The following is a 23296-nucleotide window of genomic DNA, read 5'->3' as shown; positions in this document are numbered from 1 at the left end:
TACAATGTAGTGCATAAGAAAATGTTTGTTTTTGTGTCTTAAACTACGTTATTTTTACTTTGTTACATAATTATTTTAGGGTGTGCGTGTGGATTGAGTGGGCACCTTCCGAAAATAAAAATAAAATATGCTGATCATTTAGTAAAAGTTCTAAAACAATTGTAAAACAAATCCCTGAATTTGTAAAAAGATAATTCAAAAGATACAGTCATTAACATGTGCTCACTCAGTTCTCACAAACTACCAACGAAAACAGTGAATGTATTCATTTAACATATAATATTTATATAAGTACTAACATTTAGTAAAAAATATGCCAACCTACCCCTATAAATTTTAGATCACCTAGTTACGTATTTATTTCTTTACAAATAGTTTCTTATGCTCACTCAATCCTCACACTTTTGAAAAGCCGAATTTTGATGAAAAACATAAGATTTAGACCGCTATTGTATGTGTATAGTTTAGTAAAAGTGAAATGGGAAATTGTAAAATACAAAACGAACCACTAACGTGTCAGGTTTTTTTATAATAATTTTTTGTAAGTGCTCACTCAGTCCACACGTTTTGAGAAACTTAAAAATGTAAATATCTTAAGATTTGTAGCACCACAGACACTCGAAAGTACTTCAACATTTAGTAAAAATGTTTACTAAATATCCACCATCTAATATTTTATATTCGTTGTCTGGTTTTAAAGATATTCAGACATAACTTTTCTCATACAAATGTATCATGTAGGGTGACCACACTATGTCGGCATGCAAAATGTGGTCTTAATCTAAAATACATTGCATGTATAATTGTATATGTGGACAAGACATGGCATAGGTTGGGTACTCAATACTATAAGTATACTAACTAAAAGTTATTACTAATATAAAATTATTAGAAACTGTTTTTTTTCAGCCATAGATATATTTTAAATTTAAATAGTTTAGAGGCAGGGGTTTAAGATTTTCAGGGAGTGCATTAAATATTTGCATAATACATAAATAATAAGAATTTTTTGTAAAAAGGGGAACAGTTTGGAATGAAATCTAATACAAGTTTATCCGGAAATCGTGTGTTTCTTTGGTGAAAGTCTTTGGCGTTTTTGAATAAATCTGGGTTCTTTTTTACAAAAATGGCTGCCTCGTATAGGTATATGTATACATGGATGATGGTGTAAAAATTTCATGTTTTCAAATAAGGGTTTACATATATGAATCCCATGGATGTATAACCAAATAATATGTAATGTAAGATGGACTGATTAAAGTATTACCGCCTTATTCATAAACGTTTACTAAAGTTATCAAGCCGATAAAGTTCGTTTGTCCCTTTCCGACGTATCGGTGTGATAGAAAGGTACAAACGAACTTTATCAGCTTGATTACTTTAGTGAACGTTTACGAATGAGGGGGTTACTGTGTAATGTGTATATTATAATTGATGTCTAAACCAACTTACTGTTACTAGCAAAAGTGTGACGAAGTAGTATCTAATTTACCTGATATGATAATAATTATTAATAACAGTCATGCATGCCTTCATTCAATACAAAGTCAACATAAAGATTTTGCAAGTTTTGCTACTCTATCAATCTGTCTATCATTTACCGTGTTTTATTAATATAAAACACTAAACCGTATATTGTTTCTTTTTTATAACCTTCATAATCCCCAAACCTATGATTTTTTTTAATAATACCACAAGGTGGCAAACAAGCATACGGCTCGTCTGGTGGTAAGCAGTCACCGTAGCCTAAGGACGCGTGCAACTCCAGATGTGTAACTTGCGTGTTGCCAATTTGTATACTCCTTTTTCGAAGAACTCTATACTGTAGACCCTCACGCCGTGGCTTGCGTGGGCGACGGTCGCGCGATGGTCGCGCGATGCGATGCGACGCATACGAAATCAAATCTAATCTATATGGAAGTATGAGACGCGACGGCGACGGTCGCGCGACGTCGCCCACGCAAGGCACGACGACAGTAAAACCTCGGCAGGTCTCAAGAATGAACACCCAGAGGACGGCGAGCGGTGCGGTGGTAGACGGTGGCTACCAGGTTATTGGCATCATGTCAAACAATTCGTTTATGACGCATGACCAGTCACCACTGGATGGAGCAAGGATGAAGAAGAAGTCCAGTCACCATTCCACAACCATGGACCTATAACCACAACAAAACATGTAGGCACCTGATGAGTCAGGGACCACATGCAGTAAGACTAGATACAGTAGCACCAGTAGGTTTCGTCCGTGAGCTTCGGTTTTTTTAGGAAGTAAGTCACATAAGCACTATTTATTCTGTGATTTCAGTCTATAAGTATCACAATATTATTTTCCCCTCACTAGCTCGGAAACACGTGTTTTGCCCTTAACTATACCAGCGGGTAAAAAAACGCATTTTATCCAATAGGGGATCATCCATAAATTACGTCACACTAAAAATCGAGATTTTTGACCCCTCCCCCCCTCCTTGTCACAGCTGGTCACATTTGTTAGACTCCCCCCTCCCTAGTGTGACGTCACATATTTTGCAAATTTACATATTGAAATTATTGAATGAAAACAGCGGTTAAAAATCAATCTTATTTCCATTTATGTACTTAAATTATTCTTCACCACACTTGATACTTCAAAAACGAATGACAAAATGATGATTTTGACTCTTAAATGTTTAAAAAAATATATCAAACTAAATTGTTTGATGTTTTGCAGTTAATATTTTCCACGTGTTGGTGTGTGTGTGTGAAAAATTTATTTAACCTACGCCTTGAAACCCCCGCAACGCTCAAGATTCCACATTCTGAATCGGTTGACAATACAATTAGTATCTTATATTTATAACCAGATACAAAGTCGAAAATAGGTGATCCTGATCTAGGCCATTTAGAACATTTTTAGCCATACATGGCTTAAACAAATTTAAGTTTTTTTTGTGACCTAAGTAATCAAATTACTCAAATCACTTTTTTTATGTTATTCAATTTTTAAATCACTGTAGTTTGATTTTCTTTAGACACAGATGTTTCAAATTTATTTTATGGTATACGATAGACATTTTACAATACGAAATAAAACCAAAACAACTCTCTACAATAACAGATTATATATGCTTATCGATTTAGTCTCAAAATTTTGGAGTTTTCACCAAGAAGTTTAAAAAAAACCGGCCAAGAGCGTGTCGGGCCACGCTCAGTGTAGGGTTCCGTAGTTTTTAGTATTTTTCTCAAAAACTACTGAACCTATCAAGTTCAAAACAATTTTTCTAGAAAGTCTTTACAAAGTTCTACTTTGGTGATTTTTTTCATATTTTTTAAACATATGGTTCAAAAGTTAGAGGGGGGGGACGCACTTTTTTTTCCTTTAAGAGCGATTATTTCCGAAAGTATTAACATTATCAAAATATGATTTTAGTAAACCCTTATTCATTTTTAAATACCTATCCAACAATATATCACACGTTGGGGTTGGAATGAAAAAAAATATCAGCCCCCACTTTGCATGTAGGGGGTACCTAATAAAACATTTTTTCCCATTTTTTATTTTTGCACTTTGTTGGCGTGATTGATATACATATTGGTACCAAATTTCAGCTTTCTAGTGCTAACGGTTACTGAGATTATCCGCGGACGGACGGACGGACGGACGGACAGACAGACATGGCGAAACTATAAGGGTTCCTAGTTGACTACGGAACCCTAAAAACGACAAATAAAATTTTGTCCAAGACATTTATAGCTAAAGAATGTTCTAAATGGCCTAGACTATCGCCTACTTTTGGCTTTTCGTCCGGTTACTGAACATCCTGTATCTGTGTATGTTTATGAAGTTTTCATAAAATAACAGTTTAAAGTTCGTGTTTTAACCCTTAGATTAGGATAGATTTTGAAATGTGACGTCACGAAATGTAGGACCCCTCCCACCCCCTTGTCACACATTGTCACACTTCGTCGACCCCCTCCCTCCCCCTTAACGTGTGACGTAATTTATGGATGATCCCTAGTGGGTAAAGTAATTTGACGTTGAATAAAATCAAATTAACTGCTTTAAAATTGATAAAAGTAGGTGAATCGGGTAATGAAGATGATTTACCACCTGTGGAACTACTGGAAGCAGTGATAAACGCATTTTTTGCGTTGTAGTTTCCTCGGTATAGTGAGGGGAAAAGTTTTGTGTTACACTCGGGTGCAAATGTATTTTACTTCTCGTGTGTTAAAAAACTCGCAAGTTCAGGATTCTATTCTCGGACCACTCGCTTCGCTCGTGGTTCAACTGTAGAATCCTTTCACTTGCTCGTTTTTCAATTCCACACTCGGCGTTAAAATACAACTTTGCCCCCTTGTATAACAAATAACTATTATTTTCATTAAAAACCAATGCAAATTTGGAAACGATTTCTACTAATGCGATTTGATCACGAACAAAAATCAGCAACTTGTTTCTGTATATAGAATTGGTTATTATTTCTTTCGTCAGAAAAAAAGAGGAACTTTTAAAGATTTCATACATTTCCCCACTTTCCACTTTAGGGCAGGGTACAGTACAGACGGGTATGTGCAGATCTCTGAACACATCTCGGTATGTTGTGGTGATCGGACCAATGCTGCAGTCAAGCCAAGTACGCCCGTCTGTTACGATTCTTAAGTTGACATTTTGTGTTTGAGGTTATGTTGTAGTTGTAGAAAAATGTAAATAGAAGTTGATATCTTGAATAAAATACGATAGATAGAAATGTAGAAAAAAACTATACAGGTGAACATTATTAATTCACTAATCCATACTTAATATTATAAATGGGAAAGTGTGTGTGTCTGTTTGTTTGTCCGTCTTTCACGGCAAAACGGAGCGACGAATTAACGTAATTTTTCAAGTGAAGATAGTTGAAGCGATGGAGAGTGACATAGGCTACTTTTTGTTTCTTTCTAACCCCCACTTTCCTAAAATGGGGGTGGAATTTCGTATGGAGCATTCCACAATTTCGATTTTAACGTGAGTGAAGCTGCGGGTGAAAGCTAGTGTTTTCTATAAAGTGCTTAAACTTATTTTGATCATCGTAATAGGTACATAGTGTAACTATCAAAAATTGACTGAGAATGGAGTTTGTAACCGAAGTGTCCGAGTTTGTGCGATTGAAGGAGGAGCCCGCTGAGCCAGAAGCGGAGCCCGAGCGGCGGCCGCCCGGCGCGGCGCGAGGTGAGTGTCCGGGTGTTTCTCGCGTGCATTTGGCTTCACGACATTGGTAGTGATTCTAACAGCCTCGCCGGTGCAATGTTTACAAAACTATCTTCTTTGTAATTATGGCGTTTACTTAACTCTTGTATATGCTATTAAAATCGTTGCCAAGTAAATTTGTTCTGAGTCTAATCGTAATCGTTTTATTCAGCAGTGCACATCAAAGAAGAACCACAGAATGAACATCAGTCAGACAGTGACGAAAAGGAAGATTGTTTGCAACACACAACGAGTGAATACGAAATAAAGGAAGATCCCTCATGCTTTGAAAATATTGTGAGCGATGTGATACATGGTTTGTATGACGGTAGAGTGAAGGATGAGGTTATGCAGCCGGAGTCTGTGCCACAGATCCCACAGACAGCCTCCTGCTCGGACAGGGAGTGTGTGAGCGAAGCAGCCATGCTGGCCGGCCTGTACACGGACCATGATGTTAAAGACGAGCTTGTTCTGGGTGCGGAGTGCCCATATCGCCCTGATGTCACTCTAGTAGTTTATGGTAAGTTCTGAATTCTTGTGTAATGATGCACTCCCTATATTGGTACTAGTTCTATATTATGCCAAATGTTTAATCCTTGAGTAAATAAGAAAGATTTAAATTTAGCATCATATCTACAGAGATTGACCATAATTTAATGTTTGTTGTGCAGGTCGCATTGGCCATACGCTTCGAGATTGCTCTGTGACACTTGAACACATCCCACACATTGATGTGCTCGCTAAGCGACAAGGCACAACTAATAGTGACACTGAGTCCGATACTGATAAATTTACATTTAGAGATGAATTTCACACTGAAGAGAAAGAACCATTATGTGATCTTTGTGATGAAAGATTCAGTGTAAAATCAGATTTAGTGAAACATGTCATAGATCATATCCACAGACCTCCGAGCATGGAACAGGAAGGCGGTGCGCAGGGCAATGGTGAGTGAATAGAATAGAATAGAATTTTATTGTATAACTTTGTACATGCATAGGTGCTTTTTTTATACAAGAAGTATCAACAGTTGTCTGCTAGGGCGTACAATTATGGTAGGTAACCTACCCATTTTAAAACCCAAACATTACATAGATGTCTTATTAACTAGCAAAAAATTATTTTGTGTCATAAAACACTTGCTCAATCAGCCAACTCTTGAGCTTACATTTAAACATAATTCCGTCTAGCGCTTTGATATTGAGAGGAAGATGGTTGAAAATACGGATAGCCATAATAAACATGCTCTTTTTGTACATAGAGTTGTTAACCCGTGGAAGATATAGGTCATATTTGTATTGGTCTCTTATATTATTTTTTAATGATGACTTTTTAACAAAATATGCAGTTTGACTCTTTATAAACATACATATAGACGGAGAGCTGGCAGGATTTTGGAGTAGGTCCTTGAGGCAACCTGGAAAGGTGCTCAGATGCTTCTCTGATCATAGCCAACATCAGGTCTGCAAGTCTGGCAGCTGGGGAGCGGGGCTTTATCGAGCTATGAATTTTTGAAGATTTAATTTTTTGAGGCCCAAAAAAGGTGTTTGAGGCAACCTGGAATTATTAAAAAGTGAAAATAGAGTTCCTCAGAAGTCGCCTAGTATTTATGCCAGATCATTTGGCCGGGTCCTTCACCGTGCCAGAACGGTACAAAGTGGTAAAAAAAAATTCCAAAAAAGGTTCTTGAGGCAGTCTGTCATTTTTACCAGTGAAAGATGAGGGTCTAAATAGCCATGGAAAAATAATGCCATGACATGAGGTGGGGTCCGTACCCTGCCATTCGATCTTGAAAGTCAATTTTTTAGTTTTTCGTAAATAACTCGTAAACGGTGGCCCGCAGCAAAAAAATATGTTAAACAGAAAATATCTACATAAAATTTCCTACAAGAAAGGTTATGTACGTTTTTTCGATAGGATCAATATATAAATGGATAATTTAGTAAGAAAGTTTTTTTTAATCGATTACATGCTCCGTTTTTCGTCAATACCTCGTAAACGGTGGCCCACAGCAAAAAATTATGTTAAACAGAAAATATCTACATAAAATTTCCTATAAGAAAGGTTATATAAGTTTTTTCGCTAGGGTCAATTTTTTAGTTGGAAAGTATTTTTAAATAGATTTTTGGGCCGTTTTTTGTTGATAACTCAAAAACGGTGGCTCACAGCCAAAAATAATGTTAGACAGAATTAATCTACATAAAATTTCCTACAAGAAAGGTTCTATAAGATTTTTCGCTAGGATCAATATTTTAGTTGGAAAGTATTTTTAAATAGATTTCATGGGCAGTTTTTTGTTGATAACTCGAAATCGGTGGATCACAGCCAAAAATAATGTTAAACAGAATTAATCTACATAATATTTCCCACAAGAAAGGTTCTATAACATTTTTCGCTAGAATCAATATTTTAGTTAGAAAGTATTTTTAAATAGATTACATGGGCCGTTCTTTATTAATAACTCGAAATCGGTGGCTCACAGCCAAAACTAATGTTACACAGAATTTATCTACATAATATTTCCTACAAGAAAGGTTCTATAACATTTTTCGCTAGAATCAATATTTTAGTTGGAAATTATTTTTAAATAGATTTCATGGGCCGTTTTTTGTAAATGCCTCGTAAACGGTGGCCCACAGCTAAATAAAATGTTCACGAGAATAAAATCTACATAAAATTTCCTATAAGAAAGGTTGTACATATACGTTTTTTCGCTAGGATCAGAAATTATTTCCAGAAATAATATTAAACAGAAATAATCTATATAATATTTGCTACAAGAAACGTTATGTAAGATTTTTCGTTAGGATCAATATTTTAGTAGGACAGTATTTTAAATAGATTACACGAGCCGTTTTTTGCAAACAACTCGAAAACGGTGGTCCACAGCTAAATCAATCTTCAACGGGAATAACAAACATAAAATTTGCTACAATAAAAGTTTTGTACGTTTTTTCGCTAGGATCAATAATATTTAAATAGATTTATTTATTTATTTACTCAAAGAAAATTACACAGTATGACAGTATACAAAACTAAAGCACCGTGAATTTTAAATAAACATTACAACAAGTAACACAAAATTAAATATTAAATAAACAGCAAAATCAAAACATTACATACCAAAACATAAGTAATAAATAACAGATGCCTTCATTCCTCCAATCCCACACAAAACCTCATGCATTCGTCACGTATAAACGCCCATCTGCTCGCAAGAATATCAACATCAAGTCACCGCTAGTTCGTGCACTGCAAATAGTGAATGAGTTTTTAGACGTGGCGCCTACGTCTAAAAACTCATTCACTATTTGCAGTGCACGAACTAGCGGTGACTTGCGGCAAAACACGGTTCGAGCGGCCTGCACCACCAGTAGGGGCAGTAGGGGTGCCTACATTCACGAAAAGCATATGGGTCTCTATTGGTTCCCATAATTTTTTAAGTCCGATTTTTACTATCCATAACGTTTTCCGTCATAATTTTTCTTAGTCATATTATCACCAGTCATAAAATTAAACGTCAGAAATTGTAGTGCCGATTTTTGAAAGTCATAATTATTGTTAGTCATAAAATTTATTAGCCATAATAATCAAAGTCCATAGTTGTACAAATCCATAATGTTGAAGGAAATAAACTTATTCGGAATAATTGTTCTAAGGATTTTATCACAAGTCATAATGATTAATAAGCATGTGTTTCTTCGCTAATAGCATTCAATGGGATCTCTTTTGTTTCCCATAAAAAATGTTGCAATGTTTTTTCGTCTGCATTTTCGAAAGTTGTAATTTGGCTTACACTTTCCTCTTTTGTTACCCTATACAACATGTACGGAAAATGGTAACAAAATAAGAAAAAAATGTATGGGACAATTTTTTTAACTACTAGGATTGAAAAAGCTAGTAATTCTGATTAGAAATAGCATATTTTTTTAAAAAATATCACACTACATAAAAGTGGCAAAAAAAAGAAATGCTCACGCCATGGCTTTCGGGGGCGACGGTCGCGCGATGGTCGCGCGACGGAGATGCGACGCATACGAAATCAAACCTTATCGATATGGAAGTAGACGATGCGATGAGACGCGACGGCGACGGCCGCGACGGTCGCCCCTCGCAAAACGGTTTACATAGACTGTGGCGCCCCTAATAATACTTTCTAATTTCTACTCTTTTTCGCCAAACTATTAATGCGGTAAATGTCACCGGTTAAAACTTTGCCTCAAAAAGATTTCAAAAAAAGTTTAAGCGCGGAAATTTAAAAAATTATACCTATATTTGCTCGGATTTATCAAATACCTATGCTTTTCAAAATTCAAAATGAGTTCAGACAAAAGTGATGTGGATGTGGATTTAAACTGTAGTAACCTATAACTGCAGTAACCTTTTCTTATAGGAAATTTTGTGTAGATTTTTTCTCGTGGACATTTTATTTAGCTGTGGGCCACCGTTTACGAGGTATTTACAAACACGGCCCATGAAATCTATTTAAAAATAATTTCCACCCATAATATTGCTCCTAGCGAAAAATCTTATAGAACCTTTCTTGTAGGAAATATTATGTAGATTAATTCTGTATAACATTATTTTTGGCTGTAAGCCACCGTTTTTGAGTTATCAGCAAAAAGCGGCCCATGTAATTTATTTAAAAATACTTTCCAACTAAAATATTGATTCTAGCGAAAAAACGTATAGAACCTTTCTTGTAGTAAATCTTATGTAGATTTTTTCTCGTGAACATTTTATTTAGCTGTGGGCCACCGTTTACGAGGTATTTACAAAAAACGGCCCATGAAATCTATTTAAAAATACTTTCCAACTAAAATATTGATCCTAGCGTAAAATCTTATAGTACCTTTCTTGTCGAAAATTTTATGTAGATTAATTCTGTCTAACATTATTTTCAGCTGTGAGTCACCGTTTTTGAGTTATCAACAAAAAACAGCCCAAATATCTATTTAAAAATACTTTCCAACTAAAAAATTGATCCTAGGGAAAAAACTTATATAACCTTTCTTATAGGAAATTTTATGTAGATATTTTCTGTTTAACATAATTTTTTGCTGTGGTCCACCGTTTACGAGGTATTGACGAAAAACGGAGCATGTAATCGATTAAAAAAAACTTTCTTACTAAATTATCCATTTATATATTGATCCTATCGAAAAAACGTACATAACCTTTCTTGTAGGAAATATTATGAAGATTAATTCTGTGTAACATTAGTTTTGGCTGTGAGCCACCGATTTCGAGTTATTAACAAAAAACGGCCCATGAAATCTATTTAAAAATAATTTCCAACTAAAATATTGATTCTAGCGAAAAATGTTATAGAACATTTCTTGTAGGAAATATTATGTAGATAAATTCTGTGTAACATTAGTTTTGGCTGTGAGCTACCGATTTCGAGTTATTAACAAAGAACGGCCCATGTAATCTATTTAAAAATACTTTCTAACTAAAATATTGATTCTAGCGAAAAATGTTATAGGACCTTTCTTGTGGGAAATATTATGGAGATTTAGGGCCAGTTGCATCAACCACATTTGGCAGACACATCATCGTCACGCAGCAGACGTCTATGGAACTTCCCATACAATAAAATTTAGCGAACGGTTTAACGATGACAGACGGTTTGATGCAACCGGCCCTAATTCTGTATAACATTATTTTTGGCTGTGATCCACCGATTTCGAGTTATCAACAAAAAACTGCCCATGAAATCTATTGAAAAATACTTTCCAACTAAAATATTGATCCTAGCGAAAAATCTTATAGAACCTTTCTTGTAGGAAATTTTATGTAGATTAATTCTGTCTAACATTATTTTTGACTGTGAGCCACCGTTTTTGAGTTATCAACAAAAAACGGCCCAAAAATCTATTTAAAAATACTTTCCAACTAAAAAATTTACCCTAGCGAAAAAACTTATATAACCTTTCTTATAGGAAATTTTATGTAGATATTTTCTGTTTAACATAATTTTTTGCTGTGGGCCACCGTTTACGAGGTATTGACGAAAAACGGAGCATGTAATCGATTAAAAAAAACTTTCTTACTAAATTATCCATCTATATATTGATCCTATCGAAAAAACGTACATAACCTTTCTTGTAGGAAATTTTATGTAGATATTTTCTGTTTAACATATTTTTTTGCTGCGGGCCACCGTTTACGAGTTATTTACGAAAAACTAAAAAATTGACTTTCAAGATCGAATGGCAGGGTACGGACCCCACCTCATGTCATGGCATTATTTTTCCATGGCTATTTAGACCCTCATCTTTCACTGGTAAAAATGACAGACTGCCTCAAGAACCTTTTTTGGAATTTTTTTTTTTACCACTTTGTACCGTTCTGGCACGGTGAAGGACCCGGCCAAACGATCTGGCATAAATACTATGCGACTTCTGAGGAACTCTATTTTCACTTTTTAATAATTCCAGGTTGCCTCAAACACCTTTTTTGGGCCTCAAAAAATTAAATCTTCAAAAATTCATAGCTCGATAAAGCCCCGCTCCCCAGCTGCCAGACTTGCAGACCTGATGTTGGCTATGATCAGAGAAGCATCTGAGCACCTTTCCAGGTTGCCTCAAGGACCTACTCCAAAATCCTGCCAGCTCTTGGACCAATAGCTCTAAGACATAAATACTTGCTAATGTCAAAATACTTTTTCTTTAAATACGTCACGAAGTGAATCTGCTGTGTACATACGATATACAGTTCTTAAGCATTTTTTCTGTAAAATCGCTGTCAATAGAAATTGTCAACAATGTAAACAAACCATTATATAAAATATCAATATTTTAGCACAATTTTATTATTTTAAATGTTGAGGATCATAATGTGATATGAATTGATTAAATAACACATGGATTTAGCCAGTATCTGATGAGTTAGAATGGAAATTAAATACATTTTGACTAGAAGGTTTGTTTACATTGTTCACAAGTTCTATTGACGGCGACTTTAATTTGAATGTTTTATGTACATCTACAAAATTACCCCAGTAGATAACTCTGCATGTAAGTAAGGGATAGACCACAGATGTCATATATAGTATAGATCAAGCAAACATATCTACTTAGCGTGTCAAATGAACTCAGTGAAATCCACTGAGTTGTCCGTCTTTACTCGCAGCTTGCAGCTTTCGGGCGTCAATTTTTGTAAGTTGAAGTCAACCAAAACATAAAAAATGCCTCGTTATGTGATATTCAATTGCAACAACACAAAAATTATGAACAATCAAGAGCCTGAGACATATTTAAAATTACAGGCAAGAATCAACTTCAGTACAAAATTTGACACGCTCGGCCCCTATACAAATATATGAATTTGTTTCTTCTATCTAAATTAAGTTCTGTGGGATAGACATTTCCATAGTAAGCATTTAGTACAATATTTTCTCAACATGTTTGAGCAAATAGAGATAAGGCATAGCAATTACTGGATATCTTATTATTTATAATATGTTCAATATGAGTCTTCCAATTTAAGTGAGAGTCTATTTTAATCCCAAGAAAACTAGCACTGGTCAGTGTATTTAGTTGATGACTGAATTAAAAATGATAGAAATTTGTATTGTGTTGTGCCTGTAATCATTTTTAAAATGGCATATATAAATTGGCTGTGCGTTTGAATACTTTCTGCAGCTTTTCTTAAAGATTTACGGATATGAAGTATAAAATAATTAAATTAAAAATATAACTGAAGGAAAGTGAGGAAACACTTTATTTTACTGTGAAAAAATTATAGGTGTTTTGCAGAGTATGAGAGTACCTAATGTGATTACAGTAAAAATATGTTTGTGATATTTTATCATTATTAATACTGTCTAAAATGTTTTAGCATTTGCTGGTCAGTGCCAGCAAGAGCAGGAGCGGGTTTTATGCCGAAAATACGCGATCCAGGACTGCCGCGTGCGCCTCGAACGGCTCCGACACCAAGAGGCTCTTGCCACCAACGACACGCAACACACGCATACGGAAATTGATGCAGAGGATATACACACTAGAGTTGACAATAGGAAACCAACTTGTGATCTTTGTGGAGATAGTTTTGATCTGAGATCAGATTTGGATCAACATATCATGACTTATATCCATATGCCGAGCACACAGCGTTCACAAGACCCGAGTCCGGACAAGGAATCGGACATTGGATTTAATTTTGAGAGTGATTTAAATAGACATACAGGGATTCATAGTGTCATAAAACCATATTCATGTGATGTATGCAGCGAAGAATTTGTGACTATGTATAGTTTAAAACGACATTTACTTGTTCATGCTGCCATAAAACCATATTCGTGTAAAGTATGTAAAAAAGGATTTATAGGAAAGAGTGCTTTGAATGTACATGCACTGCGTCATTGTGACATGCGACCATATTCGTGTGATGTGTGCAAAAAACGATTCAGAACTAAGATTTATTTAAAACAACATACTCTGATTCATAGTAATATAAGACCATATTCCTGTGACGTATGTAAAAAAGGATTTTCAACTATAAAGTTTTTAAAAAAGCATTCACTACGTCACAGTGATGTAAGAACACATTATTGTGATGTGTGTAAAAAAGGATTTTTAAATATGTCTAAGTTGAAAAGACATACCCTTGTTCATAATGACATAAGATTAAGACCATATTCCTGTGACATATGTAAAAAAGGATTTTTATTTATATCTGATTTGAAAAGACACACACTAGTTCATACTGACATAAGCCCATATTCCTGTGACGTATGTAAAAAAGGATTTTTATTTATATCTGAGTTGAAAAGACACACACTAGTTCATACTGACATAAGACCATATTCCTGTGACGTATGTAAAAAAGGATTTTTAACTGAGAGTTGTTTAATAAATCATTTACTACGTCACACTGATGTAAGAGAACATTATTGTGATGTGTGTAAAAAAGGATTTTTATATATGTCTGAGTTGAAAAGACATACACTTGTTCATACTGACCTAAGACCATATTCGTGTGATGTGTGTAAAAAACGATTTAAAACTGACGCTTATTTAAAACAACATATGCTGTTCCACAGTGATATAACATATTCTTGTGATGTGTGTAAAAAACGATTTAGAAGTAACTCTTATTTAAAGAAACATACTCGGATTCATAGTGATAAAAAATCAAATTAAAAACTATTCTGTCATTGACACAGTCGCAATGGTTGACGACGTGAAACGTGCGAGCCACCGCTATCGAGAAAGCCGTAGGCTGAGATCCACGCAGAGCTAAAGTCAGTGCTCAAACACAGAATAACATTTAGTGTAAGTAGGTAAGTCCTCCAAGACTATGCGGGTACAAGGTCCCAAGATTTCTAACTAACTTCCCAAAGACATCACCTGTATAGAATCTTCGAACCAATTCACACGAGCGTTAAAAAAATGGCTTATCACCCACGCTTTTTATGACATGAATGAATTCTAAATTTTTTCAATTATTTAATTAACATTCACAAAACATTGTATCCATTTCATTCTAATATTATGTAATGTTCATGGTCCTTAATGTAATTTAAAAATGTATTACCATATTTCGACATATCAAACTACGTACTAATATAATAATTTTAATATACCATATAAAATTATGTACCTAAATCAATTGTGACGTGTAATATGTAACAATATTATAAATAAATGAGTATGAGTAAGATCTTTATTGCAAACCATGGTATTTACATAGATGTTACAAATTGTGGATAGTTACAGTTACACATGGACCCCGGTGGGGTGTTGCTATTTCCCTTATAACTATTTTCTATAATATACACAATTACACACTAACTTAAGGAGCTTTTATGATAAAAGCCATAGTATAATAAGTATATATTAAGGAATACATTATGTCTAGTCTAGCCTATGTCTAAAGACGTAGGCTAGACTACAGTTTACAGGGTCAGATGTACTGGTGAATGAAGGTCAGACTTTGCACTGCTGAATGTAAAAGCGCGCTACGCACGCTTGTACTGCGGCTCTACAGGGTCAAGTTTACTGCTGATAGAGATGGCCTGAATACGAATATTCGGCCGTACATTCGGTTCAGCTGTTACCGAACTGAACATTCGGCCGAATATTCGGTTCCGCCAAATTTTAAATCTTGGCTTAGAGTTAAAAACTTTTCAATGATTGGTAATGGGTACTAAGGCTCTTAATGTTCCTACAATTTAGTGCATAAGAAAATTTTTGTTTTTGTGTCTTAAGCTACGTTATTTTTACTTTGTTACATAATTATTGTAGGTACTTATATTTTCATTTGAATGCATTTTTTTCCTCCCTTTGGTGGTTCCTTAGAATGCTGAAATAGGATGTCATTATCCAATGAATTACGAAACAACTGACGCTTATTTACCTTGGTTATTCGGTAAATATTCAGCAATATAACCGAAATATTCGGCCGAATACAAACATTGAAAAACTTGCCGAATATGCCGAATACCGAATATTTACCGAATCCCATCTTTACTGCTGAATGTAAGAACACGCGCCTGTATACCGGGTTGCGCCCGACCCTATAAGGAATTTAGGGAGGAATGTAAGATCAGACTATACGCTGCTGAATGAAGAAGCGCTGGGCGCGCTTTAATCGCCAGACCCTACATGGCCAAGTGCTTTGCTGGTACTTATTGTTCTATGTTAGGGCAGTCGCACGTCGCACATGTCTGTTCTGTGTAATTCATACAAACATAATTATTAGTTATTTGTTTTACAAGGGGGTAAAGTTTTTGGTTAACCGCACGTACCAATATTGATACCCGAGCAAGCGAAAGATTCCAATATTGAACCGCGAGCGTAGCTATTAAGCCCGGTTTCTTTTTTAACCGCCTTCGAAATCTCAAGGGAAGGGGTTCTCAATTCGTCTGTATTTTTTTTATGTTTGTTCCTCGATATCTCTGTCGTTACTGGACCGATTTTGATTTTTTTTTATTGAATGTATATTCATACAGATTGGTACCATTTTTCTCAGAACCCAGTTCTGGTGGTGGGATCCTGGGGAAATCGAGCGAACTCCTCAAATTTGAAAGACATACATATGGTGAATTTTGTGTTTTTAAGGGAACAGCTTGCATATACGTACGGAACAGTGACATTTGGTGCAGTGGAACTCCTGATGATTGTCAGAATGGAACTCCTCAAATCTGAGCGGCACACTTATAGTGACTTTGGTATTTTTATAAGAACAGCATGCACTTACGTCCAGAGAACAGTGACATTTGGTGCAGAGGAACTGCTGATGAAGAGTGAGCCGCCCCTGATGGTTAGAGTTCCGTTCTGAGAATCATTCTCACTGTAAGTACTTCAGAATCATCCAAATTTCAAAGTTGGTTCAGAAATGACGGAGATATCGGATAACAAACATTAAAAAATATACAGACGAATTGATAACATGATCCAACATTTGAAAGTATTTATCACCAGAACCCCAAAGGAAGGCGGTTTTTTTTCTTAAAAATTATTACATTTTTCTTTCGACAGTTAACACTATAACCGGGGCTTGTCCTTGGGTGCAGGGATAATCGCCGGTTAGTGTCACATTACATTTAGAGTAAATTGTCTGAAAGGGCCTCTGTGCTGTGCTGCTACAAAGTCAACATAAAGATTTTTCAAGTTTTGCTACTCTATCTGTCTATCATTTGACCGTGTTTTATAAATAAATATAAGTAAAACACTAAACCGTAAATTGTTTCTTTTTATAACCTTCATAATCCCCAAACCTATGATTTTTTTAATAAAACCACATGGTGGCAAACAAGCATACGGCGCGTCTGGTGGCAAGCAGTCACCGTAGCCTAAGGACGCGTGCAACTCCAGATGTGTAACTTGCGCGTTGCCAATCTGTATACTCCTTTTTCGAAGAACTCTATACTGTAGACCCTCAGTAAAACCTCGGCAGGTCATTCCACAGTTCGGAGCGTTCTCGGGGGGAAATTCCTCTTAAACCGCACAGTGCAGTGCAGGCTTCGGGGCGTAAGAATTAGCACCCAGCCGACGGCAATCGGTGCGGTGGTAGACGGTGGCTACCAGGTTATTGGCATCATGTCAAACTATTCGTTTATGACGCATGACCAGTCACCACAACCTATGACCTATGACCACAACAAAACATGTAGGCACCTGATGAGTCAGGGACCACAGTAAGACTATTAGGTACAGTAGCACCAGTAGATTTCGTCCGTGAGCTTCGGTTTTTTTTAGGAAGTAAGTCATAACTTCATAAGCACTATTTATTTTGTGATTTCAGTCTACATCACAATATTTTTTATTTTCATTAAAAACCCATGCAGATTTAGAGACGATTTCTACTTATGCGATTTAATCACGAACATAAATCAGCAACTTTTTTCTGAATATAGAATTGGTTATTATTCCTATCGTCAGAAAAAAAGAGGAACTTTTTAATATTTTATCAATTTCCCCACTTTCCAGTTTCCCATTAGCACAAAACTTTTAGGCTCCGCGCACACGGGCGACAAAGTTGCTCGGCAACTTTCGTATTTGTATGAAAAGTTGCGTCGCCTCGTGTGCGCACCTCATACTAGCCCATAGATATAGACCGAGCGATGGAGACAAATCAGTTTTGTCGCCCGTGTGCGCGGAGTCTTAATCACAAAAGCTAGGAACACACTACGCGGACGTCCGTCGTGAATCGACCGCGGACGGGAATCTGGACAATGGAAATACATATGACCGTGCAAACTATCGGTCGACGGACGCGGACGTGGCCTTGAGCGCGTGGACGTCCGATCGAAATCTGGCTCTCTGGATGTTTTGTTCCGTGCACACTGATAGGTCGCGGTCGTTTTAAGCTAGGAACATACTACGCGGACGTCCGTCGTAAATCGTCCGCGACCGAGACCGATCAGTGTGCACGGAACAAAACATCCAGCGAGCCAGATTTCGATCGGACGTCCATGCGCTCAAGGCCACGTCCGCGTCCGTCGACCGATAGTTTGCACGGTCATATGTATTTCCATTGTCCAGATTCCCGTCCGCGGTCGATTCACGACGGACGTCCGCGTAGTGTGTTCCTAGCTTTATTCATCACCGGGTACAGTACAGACGGGTATGTGCAGAGATCTCTGAACACATCTGCACGGGTAGCATGGTCGCGCGATAGACGATAAAATATCAGGCCGTCCCTATCGCACTATTAGTAAGTGCGATAGGGACGGCCAGATGTTTTATCATTTATCGCGCGACCATAATTGCCTGCCTGGTATGTTGTGGTGATCGGACCAATGCTGCAGTTGTGGGTTATGTAGCGGGTCTTGCTTCAATCAAACCACAAAAATGTTCTCTTTATGAAGTCTATTTGAACAGAAAATGTCACACGTAAACAACACAGCACAATAGATAATTCAGAACGTGATAAACAATCAATTCGCGTAAGTGTGGATCGGGCGCCGGTGAGGCGCGGGGCAGCGTGGATTCGGCGTCGCGGCTGGGTCGATACTGGCGTCAGTCTTTGGAAACTCTTATATAAGAAATGATTGTATGGCGTTCGGGTTCTCAACGTGTCAACATAGAGACATCATAACACATTACTGGCAACACTGGTTATTTTGATGTCATAATTGTCAACCAGGCCATAAAAAAAAATAATTCATAAATGTCATTATGGCGGCATTTCAAATTTAATTTTACTTCAATTTTACAATCTTTTGTCTTTTTATTTTATAATCATATTTTTTTTATTTTATAAGTAATCTTATGTAGGTATGAATCACACTCATTTGTAACTCGTTGCTGTAAAACAGTGAAATGGTTGGCAAAAGCCGATATTGTGAGATTTGTGGAGTGAGAGAACGTCTCCGGGAGGATTCTTTGCTTGCTTTCCTAAAGATGAACAGCGGTAAGCCAAAATCATTTAATCAAGATAGAAAACTTCTTGACGTAGGCCCTTGGTTTTAAACGTTTAGGGATTTACATAATGTGCTCGCGTGTAGGTAAGAATTTGAATGGCGGCATTTTGTGAACATCAAAGGAGTGAGCCTCCTGTACTTTTACTAGGTACTTATTATATATTCCGTAGTACTAGTTGACTACGGAATCCTAAAAAGCTTTCTTCACAATGTTCTCCTTTGTTAAAAATGATTGTAATGGTGGTTGATCCCAATTTTTATAATTATATGTATTATTGCTGGCATGGTTGATATACGAATCAAATTATAGCTTTCTAGTAGGTACTAGTCACTGAGCTAGGTCTGCAGGCCGACAGACAGGCATGGAGAAACTATAAGGTTTTCTAGTAGACTACAGAACCCTAAAAACCCTGGATCACTAGGATATTCTTCAACGAAGTTATTTAATTTATATGTTATCTTTAGTTGATTATTTATTTCAGTATCCCCCTCAACATACACTTTTACATAAAGAGTGTTTTTTTCAAGTGGGACAGTATGGGGAAATCCGAAAGTATGAAAGATACAAAGAAACTGTCCTGTTGTAAAAACCTACACCTATAAAATAAATGATCGAAACTAAACTTGCTTACAGGTGTAAAACTTGGGTTAGACAAGTAGGAAAAGAAGATCTTGTTCATATACCGATAGAGAAACTACATGAAGTTCGTCATATTTGTGGTGATCATTTTGCACAGAGAGACTTTGGCAAGACAGGAAAAAGACTAAAGAAGAGAGCCTATCCGAAGTTACATCTTTCAGCACCTCCGCTAACAGAAATCCAGTTAATACCATTCCCTCAACATATTGCAAGCAAACAAGGTAACTATACCTTCTAGTCTTACTTATCCTTCTGTAAGTTATGCCTGACTGGTTGGCGGTAGTTGGTAGTAATTAGTAAACCTGCCTGCTAAGCCGATGGCAGTGGCGGTACAGCCATATAAGCCCAAAAGCCGGGCTTGCCCTAACATTTTTAAAATCGCGCGCTAATATTAGATATTATTAAGTTCTCCATAAGTGAAGCTCACGGCTAGGGCTGCCATCTCGAATTTCGCCAAAACCGGACAAAATTTCAAAAATACCCGGACATTTGGCGTAAATCGCATGTTTTCCCCGGACGGGTCCGAAAATATTTTTTAAGCCTTTAATTTTCATCCATTATTTTACTAGTGTTATTAACTAGATTTATCGAAAAGAAAATGTCCATTAAGAACAACTCAGTTAAAGATATTGCGAAAAATCTTTAAAATTGAGGTTTCGCCCTCGACTGTTTCCTCCTTCAAAACTTAATCGATCGGAATGAAATTTGAGAATCTGAATAACAATGAAATAATCTGTGTCGGGCCGTTTAGTTTTTTTAGCTAATTGTTACCAATCTTGAGTATCACTTCTTTTTCTGCGCCATAATGAAAAAGGCCGTTTTTGGAAATTTTTGATTAACTCTAGCGTCTTTAAAAATAAAAATATCAAAAAAATCAAAACGGTCCGACACAGATAAAAATAATAATAATCTGTGATGTAAAAATCATTTCTCTATCTTCATAAACCAGGGAGGAAATAGTCGAGAGCTTTTGTATGGAGAATTGACCCCTCCTGTATCGTCTTAATAGGTCAAGTGGGGTATCGTTAGAAAGAGCTCAAATTGTGCATGTCAAAACTATTTTTTATATTTGTTTTGTTGAAGAAAAAAAAGATTTTTGAAGGTAAATGTAAAAGAAAACTGTTCTCCGCCCTTTTTTAATAGACAAAAATCTTTTCAATTTCAACTTTCAGTTTTACCAGCCTTGCATATATACATATTAGAAAACACTGAAAGTGAAAACTGTCGGTTAACATTATAAAGAATTATCTCTGAAAAACTATCATACTATACAGGTCGCGCAAATTGGTTAGAGAATTCACCAAGAGATGGCGCTATGCTATACACAATAATGCTCATTAGTAGGTACCTACCTCACAAGTCATTAGACTTAATTATATGAGAGAGATTTTTTTGACCATTGAAAGTTTGTACGAATACGGAACCCTCGGTGGGCGAGTCCGAGTCGCACTAGGCCGGTTTTTTTATTGTGTAAACAGATATTAGTTAATTAGTCAACTTAAATTCGCTGATAAATACTAATTCAATGGGGTGCTTCCTTACATGAAAAGTGTCCGGGTTTTCCCCGGACACTTCTTGAAACCCCGCCCGGACGGCCCCCGGACGGCCTCCAAACTAGGACAAATCCGGGGAAACCCGGACGGATGGCAGCCCTACTCACGGCCGACCGACCATACGGTACAGACCACAGCATGTTGCCATGTTTTGCCGTGGCGCTAGTGCAGCGCGGAAGAGCACGTTCACTACGTTCAGCTCTCAGATGAAGGATACTATAGATTTGACACAAGGGTACACCCGTAAGGGACAGATATAGAATAATGGAGCGAATTTAAGAATCACTTTAAAAATGGCTGACAGTTTACCATACACAACCTACGTAATTTGGGCGGATAATAAGCTTGACAAGTCACGTCCTTATTGTTTGCCACAAACTCGTTTGTGGCAGCGGCGGAAAAGTGAAACTATGACAAAGACAAAAAATAACATTTTGCTCTCTGTCACTCTTATTATAATTTGTATGTGACCATCTCGTTCTGTAGTGGTATTATTATTTGGCTGTCTAGTCTATAGTATCCTTTGTTTAAGGTTCAGCTATATCTTGCTCGCTCGCACTCGTTGGCTTGCAATGGGGCTTGCTCTTGCATCCTTTTTTTCCTAGCTTTTAGCCTACATTCTGCCTAGCAACTTATATAACTATTTGTAGGTATATATAGAACATTTGTTCCACGATCCGGGCTTTTGGTATGAAGTGAGGAACAAGATTGAGCGCGCGTTTGATTGACAACTTCAAGTGTATTATTATTTAGTCGAAAGTTTTATTTGCGTTAAGTGAATGTGCTCTTCTTCGTTTTCTTGTTATTAAGTGTTTAATTCGTTTAAAAATCCAATTGACAATGGATGAATTTGTTTCTTGTGACGGTGACAAATGCGTGGTACACATATTACTCGACGAAGGCAAGGTAAAGTAGTTAAATTTTGCCCAAAAACGAGACATTATTTCCGCGCGAAAACCAACGCCCGGCTTGTGTATTTCTCAGAAAAGTGCGGCGCGTAATAGAACATTTTGTAGGGCTGTGAGTTCGAAAATTGAAGATTAAGTAGTTAGATATTGCCAAAACGTACCTTTCGGCTTGCCTCACTTTGAAACCCTAGGCACGCCACTGGCGGATGGTCCTGGGTGCTAATCCCGGAAAGGGCATTTATTTGTGTGATGAACACAGATATTTTATGTTTGCGAGTCATGGATGTTTTCTATGTATTTGTATAATATATTATTTATAATATTGTTGTGAGTACCTACCCATAATACAAGCCTTCTTGAGCTTACTGCAGGACTTCGAGTCAATTTGTGTAAGAATCCATACTACCTATACCTATTATAAGTGGGAAAGTGTGTGTGTTTGTTTGTTTTTCCGTCTTTCACGGCAAAACGGAGCGACGAATTGACGTGATTTTTTAAGTGGAGATAAGTGAAGGGATAGAGCGCGAGCGAAGCCGCGGAAAAAGCTTGTGTGTCCTATAATTATACCTATAATAACGTATACAACGTTCTATTATTACTTACACGTTGCAAATTATGTTCAGTTTCAGATGCTGTACATCGACTTGATCAAGAGGAACCTACGCACACTGGAACTTTAAATGGTAATGTTCATACTTTTTCATATTTGGTAATCTACTCCAAAGATTTGGTGTGAGCACTAGTTTTATGAAAGCAATGCCACCTAACCTTCTAACCCAAGGGCTAACTAAACCTTATTGGGATTAAGTAGTCCGGTTTCCTCACTGTGTTTTCCTTCACCGAAACGCGATTGGTACTTAATAAGTACATATATCGAATGATATTTCGTACATACTCGTTATTTCCGAAATACTCATTGGTACGATCCGACAGGAATTAAATATGTAGCACCCGCGTGCGAAGCTTTCTCGCGTGCTGTGCTTAAAGAATGGGAAGGTAGAGGATATTTTTTACAAGCTGTGTGCGTCAAAACGTAGAAGCTAAATTTGACCCACTATCCGATTTCTGATTGATCTGAAATTTTGCACACATGTGTAAATCACGTGACATTGCAAT

The 23296-nt window shown here is 36.7% G+C and overlaps 1 protein-coding gene across 1 annotated transcript; it reads left to right on the top strand.

Moving 5' to 3' along the window:
- Positions 1-4872: 4872 nt before the first annotated feature.
- LOC125238700 (zinc finger protein 431-like) lies at positions 4873-15304 on the top strand. Its single transcript, XM_048146101.1, has 4 exons — positions 4873-5185; positions 5376-5723; positions 5875-6150; positions 13049-15304. Exons 1-4 carry the CDS (start codon positions 5086-5088, stop codon positions 14350-14352), a joined length of 2028 nt encoding a protein of 675 aa, XP_048002058.1. The 5' UTR covers positions 4873-5085; the 3' UTR covers positions 14353-15304.
- The last annotated feature ends 7992 nt before the right edge of the window (positions 15305-23296 follow it).

Source organism: Leguminivora glycinivorella, chromosome 24 (assembly GCF_023078275.1).
Source record: "Leguminivora glycinivorella isolate SPB_JAAS2020 chromosome 24, LegGlyc_1.1, whole genome shotgun sequence".
NCBI classification, from domain to species: Eukaryota; Metazoa; Arthropoda; class Insecta; order Lepidoptera; family Tortricidae; genus Leguminivora; species Leguminivora glycinivorella.
This window is presented reverse-complemented; position numbering and strand designations above follow the sequence as displayed.

Excerpts from the sequence above, each read along its gene's own strand:
- LOC125238700 (XM_048146101.1), top strand. The coding sequence starts at position 5,086 with ATGGAGTTTGTAACCGAAGTGTCCGAGTTTGTGCGATTGAAGGAGGAG. Across the intron at positions 5,186-5,375 it reads GCCGCCCGGCGCGGCGCGAG|CAGTGCACATCAAAGAAGAA; the intron begins GTGAGTGTCCGG and ends CGTTTTATTCAG. Across the intron at positions 6,151-13,048 it reads AGGCGGTGCGCAGGGCAATG|CATTTGCTGGTCAGTGCCAG; the intron begins GTGAGTGAATAG and ends AAAATGTTTTAG.